The sequence below is a fragment of the Fusarium subglutinans genome (genome assembly GCF_013396075.1).
Source record: "Fusarium subglutinans strain NRRL 66333 chromosome Unknown NRRL66333_c0000187, whole genome shotgun sequence".
Classification (NCBI taxonomy): Eukaryota; Fungi; Ascomycota; class Sordariomycetes; order Hypocreales; family Nectriaceae; genus Fusarium; species Fusarium subglutinans.
The window spans coordinates 89,532-100,087 of NW_023502250.1; the positions used below are offsets into that span (position 1 = coordinate 89,532).

Here is a 10,556-nt window from a genome sequence, read left to right on the forward strand (position 1 = left end):
GACCTTCGGTTGCCTCGTTGCCTGTAATTCTTCATCCTCGAGCCTACGTAAACTCTTTCAGCCGCATGCCTCCTGTATTTTTAATATTGAATGCCTTACCTATCTCCCAAGCCGTCTATCACAACTTGAACAAATCCAAGGCATCGTCTCCTATCCGACACAACGTCTTTACTACGTACAGCGCGAATGCGTGACCAATTGGAATTGCAGAATGAAAATTGGTCCAAAGCCCTACGTTTCCGAGCCGGAGAGAACCTCGGGGCTTTCCAATGACTCTTCTCGCACTGGTCGTGCTATTACTTACACGGCAGAGGACGGGAATAGAGTTCCAAGACACTTTATTCTGGACGACCAACAAGCAAATCGGCAGTCCAAACAGCCTCGTGGCTCATCGAATTCACGCGCTACGTCCCCAAATCAACATGAACACTTTGATTATATCCAGGGCCAATCCTCTACGCTTTATCGTATGATTCATTGCCGTTATCCCCGAGAGTCAAGGAAGCTAACAATTTACTGCATATCTCAATGACTCCTCAAGTCCAGATACGGCAAAACTATGCGACGACCATCAACTGCCCTCTGGGTCATCGTCAGATACGGAATCACGGCAAAAGACATTGGACGCCACACCCCCATCAAAGACAGAAAGTCTGGGAGAATCAAAGCTTTCCCCAACAAACGAATACGAGTTGGGGGTGCTAGGGGGTGCAAAACCGAAACGAATCTTGCTCCCAAAGAGTGCGTGTTGGAAACAATCTCCTGGGGCGCAATCGCAGAAAGAAAGAAATCGTTTGGGCAGCAAAGCAACGCCAATGTCATCCAAGAGGCATGCTGCGGAAGATAAGGACCCGCAAAAAAAGAGTCGTACTGCTATATCAACCAATACTGATAAAAGAACCGAGGCCTTTGCTTGTCCTTACTACAGAAAATACCCAGAACGTTACCTTGATTGTATCAACCTTAGGTTGATTCGAATATCAGATGTCAAGCAACACCTAAAGAGGCGGCACACGTGGAGTTATTCCTGTTCTAGATGCTGTAGGGGGTTTTCCTTACAAAGGGCATATGAGGAGCATGTCTTGCAGCAGGACTGTCCAATGAAGGACTGTACAAACTATGGCAGCGTTTCTCCGCGCGCACAAGAAGTACTCAAGTACCGTGTTGATAGACGTTCGTCTCCCGAACTTCAATGGCATGAAATATGCAGGATCTTATTTGGAAAGCTCGGCGACGCACTGAACCCACACCATGACGGCATTTTCAAAGAGATCACAGGAATAATACGTGTTATATGGAGAGAGGAAGAACAGAACATCATCTCCAGTTTGAGGGGTACACTAAATGTTCCGTGCGCAGATGAGTTGCGCCCATTGCTGTCTGGGATTCTCAGCAGAGTTGAGAGCTATTTCGCACAGAGGGAGCAGACAGCCGCAGAGGAAAGTCTGAAGGAACCAGTCGAAAAGACTCAAGTTACTGGAAAGGTGATTCTGCAGGCCGAAACCTCGGGACATGCCTGCGAGTCTCCGAAGGAGGGCAGCAGTGAGATGCTCAGTACTGGGCAGGTCAAAGTCTCAGAGTATGTCGGTCTACCAACACAAGAATGGCAATTTTCAAGTGGCATCGAGACTTCGAGCATGTCAAATTACAGCTTCACCTGTCTCGCGCCGGCTCAAAATCCAAACCAGTTTGAGTACTCTTATTCTGAACACCCAGCAGGTCTGCTCAACTTGAATCTCGGGATGGATTGGCATTTAGGGGACCCCAGCAACGACATCTCAATGGAAGATTTCATATCCCTTAATAGCTCTACGGAGGGCTTTTTCTTTACAGAGGGCTACCTATCTTCAGTATAAACTCTATACGAATTCTACTAGAAGATTGACACGTCGCTCAAATACCTTTAATAAATCGATAGGATCTTGAGACTACATCAAAAGGTGTAATATAAGGGGACAGAGTAGCTGGAGCAAAGGCGAAATAACTGGGCATGACAGCGACATCAATATTTCATTTACGGAATATCATAAATAAAGCTTGGTGAAATTGGAAATCCAGGGAATCGAAATCAATCACCCTTGACCTATCCACTAAGGAAGAACATGGTTGATAATAGTTATGTTATATAGTACGTCTCTGCTGCGATGGTATATCTGATCAACATGCTCCCCAATCCACCCGGGCTCATATTTGGCCCAAAACTAAAGCCATACTCCTTCATCAAGACAAATGAAACACTTTCTCCTTGGTTATGGTTGTTTTACTTTCAATACGCCGTCCACCATAACCCAATTTCTTCCATCCGCTCCGAAGGCGTTATCTCCGCCTTGGGCTTTGTACTCCTTGTGCTCTGGAACATGGAGCTATTTTTTATCGATGAATGTGTGTACATGTGATACTCCCGGCTGGGAGCGTAGTAATATGTGTAGTAATAAGCCGCTGAAACGGTGTTAGTATCTGTCAATTGAAGTTGAAGTTGGGTTGGAGACGTACCAGCTGTAGCGACAATGGCGGCAGTGGGGAACGCACGAGCCGCTTGGGCTGTCAATTTGGGGGCAGCGGGCTGGCGGGGGAAGTCGAAGCGGGGAAGCGCTGAGCCGAATGAATTGGTTGTCATGATTGCTGTGTTTATCCAACTCTAATAAATCCTCAGTCGTAATTTGAGTGGTTACTTGGGTAGTGTTCAATTGGTTTGGTAGTCAATTAGCGATGAATGATATTTACAAGCTGCAGCCTGATTCCCTTTTATCCTCAATTGACCCGGCTGATTCCGATAGTTTGGTCTTGTGCACTGAGATCATGGGCGTTCACGAGAATAAACTCGAATGGTGCGGCTACGAAGCTATGGCCTGATTGCAAAAAGCTGCTGATTTCCATGCGCTGGGGACGGGGAAACCCCAGAACTTCAAATTCACATGATCCAAAGATCATCTCACATTTTGGCCGAGTGTCGTCATTCTGCCCTGAGCGAGCGAGCCCCTGGTTAGTGGCATGATGGTGGATTCACCATGTTCGGAATGCTCCTATGATCTGATTGGCGCGCAGGCTTGTTTGGCATTTGTTGTAGAGCCTCATTCGAAGTTTCTTGTTCTGGCGCCTTTTGTCAATAATGTTCGCGTCAATCGCCTGCCGGGTCGTCTTCTATGTGCCTCCATCGTTTTGATGGTAACAGGTCGGTACATTATATAAATTGATGTGAACAGCGCTCTCTAAATCCCATCATCCGGAGGTCTAACTAACTGTCTTCTATTGTTTTGACTGCCATCTAACGCAATGCTGCCGCAAGGTACCTTAACAATGCTGTCGTTAGAGCGAACCAATATTCATAACCTATCACCTATCACCTATTTCCCATAACTCCTCTGACGCTTCGATTATCCATCATATCTCATTATTAAACCCCCAAGACCTCAATTATGTTCGCAACGCCGATGCCTTTCTTTTTTTTGTACTTGTTCAAGTGCCCCACTTCTCACTCCTGATAAAAACGCGGATAACCAAGAAAAGGCGGAAATATGTTCAAACGAAGAATAATACATGATGTCGTTAAAATCTCAGAGCCTCGATCATTGAGGGCCGTGGAAGTTGTTATGGTGTCGGTTGGGACAATCGCGAGCCACATGACTAGCATTGCCACAGACGCGACAGGTGATGAACCAGTTATCATTGGGAAACGGCATGGACCACTGCGTCGAGTCCGACACTGGCCTGATCATCTGCAAATTAGGCGGTGCGGGGTTCGGGATGTGGCTTGTAGCGTGGCTCACATCCCCAAACTCATTCGCCGTACCCCAGGAATTATTGAACATGTCGGCAAATGGATCATTGCTCAAATAATCCTGAGGGTTTTGCGCAAAATTCGCTCCTTGCGGATCGAATTGTCCCGGAGGAGCAGGGTGGTAAGGTCCATTGACAGCTCCGGGAAGCGGGTCATGTTGGATATCGTTATGTGGCTGTGCATCAACAGCAATTGTAGCCATAGGTTCTGCCTCATTATGCTGGGTTGTTGTCGTTTCTTCCGGGTACAATGTTGTCCATATCTTCTTCCATTTCTGATCGTCGCCAGACGCCGCAGTGACGTTTTCTTTGAGCTTTCTGAACTCTGCCGGTATCAAGACGCCTGTCTGTGCAATGCTTTTTGGCTCACATCCTGTGTGGCGTTCATTCCTGACATCTGCCTTACGGCCATGGAACTCGTTCCGGCATCTCGGACAGTAGAAAACGATTTTAGCGGGGTCTGTGGTCCTTTCCGCTTGGGTGGTATTATCATCCGTTGAATGAGCGGTCTCCTGTACATCCATCCTCACTTCTTTCAATAGGTGGCGTCGGCCGATATGCTGAATAACATAGCTAATGGATGTTATGTGGTGCCCTTTGCATTTACAGTACCGAGCTGCATGATATTTGTGGAATGGGCATGGAAATGTTTTGTCGGGGGAATTTGTGGGTAGAGGAAATCGTGGTCCATCCCGGCTAGAATCACCTTCATCGTCCTCGTCCTCATCACTATCTGTGTCGCTCGGGGCGTCGCCGCCGCCGCCGCCCTCGCAGCCATCACTATTTGCGCCATTCTGGGCTTTGTCGGCGGGTTGTTTGTTCTCCTTGCGTGGCTTCTTGCTGTTGCTGCCAGACTTCCCAGGGCTCCCTGGTGGCCTTTTGTGACTAGAGGAGCCCCCAGCAGTAGCCCTGTAATGATCCCCTGTACAGAAGTCTAGCTTCTGAGGGGCAAGACCTAACGTCGGGAACGGGCCGATGCGTGAGGTTGGACGAAAATCCCTCAGATGGCCACTGTGCGCATGAAGAACTAATCATCTGTGTGTCAATGATAGGTTCAACACAGTTAACGTAGTTTTGAAAAGCTATTTACCATTTTGCTGGCACTGCAGCCTCGCGCGGGCCAAGATGTCAGGTACAGGGTAGCCTGACTTGAAAAGTAGGCTCAGGGCTTTGTAGGGCATTCGCTGGCCAATTGACTTGGGATCATCAATCCCATTGTTTGATGGTGCATCCCCTGCTTGTTTTGTTTTCGCAGCCACTTTGGTGTCGAATCTGTCTCGTTTGCGTCTCCAGAAATGCGAGAGGCGTTTGGTGAAACGTTTGTGTAAGCCTGGGGTGGAAGACTCGTCGCCCTCACAGTTGGACAGCCTCCAACGGTGTCGTACTGAAAGTTCCGAAAACATCGTGTTGCTACCAGCGAGATCTTGGGTACTTCTGTCTCAGGGCGCCAATGTCATTCATCCCTTTTAAACACTGTGAAACTGGAGATTGCAATTGAAGCTTATTGAATGTTTGAGATTAAACAAAGGTTAATTGTGTTTCATTGTATGGGTTGGTGGTTGTATTATTAGTATGTATAACGCGAACTGTTTGCCTCATCCACCGTTGCGGAGGGCGTTTTTACTTCCACGAACTTAGCCTTGACAGGCAGACAAAAGCAGAGCCGCATCACAATTGTGCGCGTGGTGTACGAAAACCCATCAGCATCCTTTACTCAGCTAAATCCTTAAATGAACATACATAGGCACCCCAACCTGTTTCATCGCACTGAATTGGGCTCCAGAAGGGTTTAAATTGAATAGCGACAAGATGCGGTGAGCAATAGAGTTCGATAGATCGGATAAAAAGTTACCAAGAATAGCGCTATGCCATAGTAATCGGGCGGTTTGGTTCCACGATCGTGGAAGCTAGGGCGCCTAGCTCGAAGATTACAGGGATCTCTTCCACAGATGTGGAAGCCGTTGACAGCGAATATTGCTTGAGAGGCCTCACTTCTCCACGGATGTGGATGTTGCGGGGGAATTTTGGCGCTTGTGATGCAAGGTGATTCAATCCTGCACAATCGTGGAGGCTTATGTGCATGTATCACCCAGGGAATTAGAGACGGTGATTGGTCGTAGCTTTGAGGCGCATGCATTAGACAACATCCTTGGTTCGCCGAGTTCGCCGTGGCGTTTTTCTTGTGAATTGTCTGTCAACGCAGGTACAGATTCGTCACGAGTTCAAAGACTCGAGAGTCGTAGTTTGTTAGCATGACGTTCAAGCAATCGAGGGTTCACGATGGTGGACAGTTCACATAACCCATCACCATTGTGAAGATGAAGAGCACATTCGTGGAAATAAAGCGTTCACTATACTATATAGTTCGAATACATGCTCTGACAGTTGAAACTCGATGTTCGTCAAATAGACTTCTTCATCATGCCAGCCTACACACAGTCGTCAACAAGGTTAACAAACTTGCCCACTTGCTACTAGAAAACTGAGTAACTGATGTACCCGCAGAGGATCGAGTCAATTAGGCTCGCACAGTGAACGTAATGGTCGTATCAAAGATTGGCTGTTGGACTCGGGCCTTGACATTCAGCGACGGCTGCTTACAGGGGGCGGCAGCCAACGGGGGCCGCTATCGCCAGCACCTGGAAAAAAACACTTGGCTGAATCAGCAGACCTCAAAGCAAGATTGTGAGGCTTGATAAAGTGGGATGTCTTGAATTAGGTAGTGTGGGCATCTGTGCATATGCACAAAAGGACCGTGATAGCGTAGGGATATAGCGGTACGAAGTTAAAATGAAACATGCCAAATTTGAGCGCTAATTGTGCAGTGTCTGTCTGTTGTACCTCGATGTACGGATACCGGGCGCAGTGATTACAAGGTGTCCCATCTGACGTATGCCTAAGCTGATGGACCCCCCCACTGTAGTTCAAATGGTATAGTTGGCTCATCGCTCCCTGTTGCCCTGCGATGTTTTTCGTTTTCTACCATCCCATCTTCGTTGGGGAAGATTTCGCTATTTTCTCCGTCTCCGTTTATCGAACCAATTTGGAATCAACTTCGGCTGTATTTCTTCAAAGCTTGTGACTACAAGAAACATATGGACTTGTATAATCTGCACAAAATTCATCGTTGAACGCCGTTCGATCTAGCTGGCCAAGGAGCAAAGTGAATATAAGATAAAGAATATGTTAGTTCGAAGCGATACCGATCGTCAGGAGTGCAGTGCACATAGCTCGCAAGGAAATGAACGCATCAATGTAGATGAGAGCATTGTCTGTAACGAGGAGTGCGTAGATCTCGGTGAGGGTCCTTCAAAGGATACGGGGAAGAGCAGACCGATAAATGTAAGGCTCTCAAATCGAAATGCTGGCAAGCAAGACCATTCGAGTCTTAGCATACGGCCACTCAAGCCTCGGCAGAACAATGATACGAGGCTAAGACCTCTGGCTCCAAGTAAGCGAAGCTCAAAGTCGTGAGAGAATCACATCAAGCTGACATTGACAAGGCAAAGTGAATCACACGGATATCCTAAATGAACAAGTAGACAATCACTTGAGCCAGGAAATCAACCGTACATGTTTTGGCCCGGAAAACTCTCGTCGAGCATCGTTGCCAGATAGCCTGTCCTTCTCAGCGAACATGGGCCATCCAATATCAGACATTTCACCAGAGCACAACAGAAACGCAAGCACTATTTCTGCACTTCCGATAAGCCCTCAGCTGTACGCTGGGATGGGTGGCTCAATCCAGCACATGAAGGCGGAAATGAAACTAGAGCCTCCAGTTTTAGGGCTCCAGACAAATCAAGATCCGATCAACTTGATGAAAAGACCGGCCGAAGGCAGCAGTGCACCTCAAAAGAAAAGCCGAAAAACCAAAAGCCACAACGATGTTGAGGAATCAGACCGCGATCGCGATTATTACTCTGGAAGCGGTGAGGTTGAGAAAAAGAAAGAAGAGACATTCGCGTGCCCGTTTTACAGAAAGGATCCAGTTCGCTTTCTTGAGTGCATAAGTCTCAGAATGGTCACTATATCGATCGTCAAGCAACACCTAAAGAGACGGCACGCAGCAAACTTACTTTGCTCTGTCTGCAAACAGGGATTTCCCTCTCAAAAGTTGTTTGAGGATCATTTGCAGAAAGGAACCTGTTCTCGCAGTGTAATAGATGGCTCTGATACTATACCTCCTCACATTTTGGAGGCTCTCAAGCTTCGTTCCGATAGACGCATATCGTCAGCGGCTCAGTGGGAGGATATTTATGTGCTTATTTTTGGGACACTGGATACTAAACCTAAGCCGTTTCTGGATGGTATTGCTAAAGAGATGACGGGAATAATTCGCGATATCTGGAGGCACGACGGCAGCCGAATTGTGTCGAAGTCTGTTCAAGAACGAGGCTTGCCAGCTACCCCAGGACAGCTGCTTGATTTACTACCGGAGCTTCTCGATAAGGTTGAGGATCGATTCGAAAACAAGCCGCTGAAGCAAGAATCGGATGAGCCGCTTCCTAATATCAAAGGGGCTATGACGGAAAACAACATAAGAGTAAGAGACGACTCTTACCAGGGATCTACGACTCTAGACCATTGCCCCGACCCCGGGTTTTATGCGTCAGACCTTGATTCCATCTCAAACTCGGCTTTCCTGCCCAGCGACTTTCTCAAGTCAATGTCCGTCACTAGTTACAATTGCGATCCCCGGTCAGTTGAGGAAGCGTTCGAACTAGAGGAGACTGACTCTGAGTGCGTCACTACTAGCTTTGCAGCGCATACAGAGGGATTAGTTTGTATGACAGCATTTGACCCTGCTGATCATCCCTATGATATCTTCCAGCAAGGTCCTTTATCACAGACTGCTGGGACAGAAATCTATCAAGATTGGCCTGGGTTATCATATGACTACTCTTTGGACTTCTTAGAGGAGTAAAGATCCTGGGTCGTGTCATTGTGGATATAGAGAAGTTGTGTTCATCGATATTTTGGCATCTGGCTAGGTAGGATTGGGGTAGCAAACGGGTTGGTGTATCCTCGAGATGTACTATCTCTCTTAGGTTACCATAGAAGACAGGGGATAAAAGGTGCTGGTCCATATTTCAGCTTGAAAGTGGCCTGACCTCCTTTGATCAACTGTAAAGGTTTAAGCGAAAGTTGACATGAGATCTCGACTCGCTTGAATATAAGTTACCAACAATATCTAGCTATTTTACCACTGTTGAAAGTTTACATTCACTGACGCCGCATAAAGGTTATGATCAGGGTTTCAATAAGTCAGAAACCAATTTCGGAGGAAACAAGTTTTCACAATCTTATGTAGTGCTTTGGGCTTGATTTGAAAATGCGGTACGAGATTTCTGTTCATTGTAAGATGTTAAAAGTCCACAGTGTATATGTATTTTACGGCTCAATTTGAGCTAGAATAATTCAAATATCAAGATTAGCAATAGCTCTTATGCTTTGCATTGAATTAAATTGTCTTATACTCTAAAACATTTCCGTTCCCTTCCGTTACAGCTCTCACCCTCCTGTCTCTTTCTTCTCGATAATGATCCCTCGGCTGCTTAGAGAACGCAGACATGTAGCGCATCAAGTCCCTAGCATCTCTCGTATCTGGCTCATACACTTCTCTGTTCTCAAAACCAACATCATCCAAAGTCACCTCCTTGAGGGCTTTAGCGAACCAGGGTTTCATTTCTTTCGATACTAAATGATCATAAGGAGCCACGTCGTGGATATCATGCGGAAGCTCCATCCATTCAGCTAGTTCCCCCTCTTCTTCGTTCGACAGCCGCTGATGCAAAAACTCTTGGAATGCATCCGAACGAGGTTGGCTCATTATCTCCGCGTATATCTCTGGGGTGATGTCTGGTTCAAGTCGCGCGAATTCAGATGGGCTGTCGCATACCACTAATGCCTGAGCTACGAGCTGCTTCAGCTCAGGGATCAAACGCAGAAGCTCGAGATACGTTGTGCGATTAGCTATTTGCGGATACCATATAATGCGTGGCACGTCCTCTTTGGTGAAATGCCTGTCGTTATTGAGCCACGTCAGATCGTCGTTCATAATGAACCGCGCACGAACAAATTTGCGGAGCACCGCTAGCTCTGGTTGTTCATAGCACCACTTGGCGAAAAAGGTATTGTGGTAGATACCGCGCACCATGCACTGCATTTCACCATTGATGGGGCGAGGTCTTCTTAGTCGAACGTAACGGTCAATGTTTCCTGTGAAAGCGGCCATGAGAATGAGGATGTCTTTGTCAACCGTTGATAGGTGTCGTGGCAAAGGAGCATAGAGTAGAGCAAGCGTCTCGCTTGGAATGACCCTCTCTTCCAGCCGTTTCCCGTCGGCGGCCATGCACCAATCTTCGGTGATATCGAATGGTGGGGGGAAGATTTCGTGGTGTACTGGCTGCCTCTTGTCCAATGTTGACCGAACGCAGGTATTGCCGTTCAGAAAGGCTCCGGCTTCAGGCTCGTTAAACAGGCAAAGATTATAATCGTCCATTCTTTATATTCAAAACCTTTATAGCTTAATAAAGCTTTATTTATTAAAAACCTAGCCCTAAATATAACTAAATCTCTAATAAGCTTTTCTACTTAATACTACTAGCCTATTTAACTTTTCCTTTTTATAACTTTTTAATTAATATAGTTATTTTACTTAATAACTTATCTTTATATTAGGTTTTTATAATTTACCTTTTTTATAGATATAGTATATAGTATACCTAGGCTAAGTATACCTTTATAATCTTAATTACCTTATTAATATTATTTAG

At 46.5% G+C, this 10,556-nt stretch overlaps 5 protein-coding genes across 5 annotated transcripts; 2 read left to right on the forward strand and 3 right to left on the reverse strand.

Moving 5' to 3' along the window:
- Positions 1 to 1,100: 1,100 nt before the first annotated feature.
- FSUBG_10666 (uncharacterized protein) lies at positions 1,101 to 1,856 on the forward strand (the record flags this gene model as incomplete). The annotated part of the gene is made up of 1 exon (XM_036675266.1): positions 1,101 to 1,856. The coding sequence occupies one exon, from the start codon at positions 1,101 to 1,103 to the stop codon at positions 1,854 to 1,856; it is 756 nt and encodes a 251-aa protein (XP_036533881.1).
- A 410-nt stretch (positions 1,857 to 2,266) lies between these two features.
- FSUBG_10667 (uncharacterized protein) lies at positions 2,267 to 2,617 on the reverse strand (the record flags this gene model as incomplete). Its single annotated transcript, XM_036675267.1, has 2 exons — positions 2,267 to 2,439; positions 2,494 to 2,617. 2 exons carry the CDS (start codon positions 2,615 to 2,617, stop codon positions 2,267 to 2,269), a joined length of 297 nt encoding a protein of 98 aa, XP_036533882.1.
- A 949-nt stretch (positions 2,618 to 3,566) lies between these two features.
- FSUBG_10668 (uncharacterized protein) lies at positions 3,567 to 5,180 on the reverse strand (the record flags this gene model as incomplete). The annotated part of the gene is made up of 2 exons (XM_036675268.1): positions 3,567 to 4,804; positions 4,868 to 5,180. 2 exons carry the CDS (start codon positions 5,178 to 5,180, stop codon positions 3,567 to 3,569), a joined length of 1,551 nt encoding a protein of 516 aa, XP_036533883.1.
- Positions 5,181 to 7,414: 2,234 nt separating this feature from the next.
- On the forward strand, positions 7,415 to 8,704 carry FSUBG_10669 (uncharacterized protein; the record flags this gene model as incomplete). Its single annotated transcript, XM_036675269.1, has 1 exon — positions 7,415 to 8,704. The coding sequence occupies one exon, from the start codon at positions 7,415 to 7,417 to the stop codon at positions 8,702 to 8,704; it is 1,290 nt and encodes a 429-aa protein (XP_036533884.1).
- A 537-nt stretch (positions 8,705 to 9,241) lies between these two features.
- On the reverse strand, positions 9,242 to 10,282 carry FSUBG_10670 (uncharacterized protein; the record flags this gene model as incomplete). Its single annotated transcript, XM_036675271.1, has 1 exon — positions 9,242 to 10,282. One exon carries the CDS (start codon positions 10,280 to 10,282, stop codon positions 9,242 to 9,244), a length of 1,041 nt encoding a protein of 346 aa, XP_036533885.1.
- Between the last annotated feature and the right edge of the window lie 274 nt (positions 10,283 to 10,556).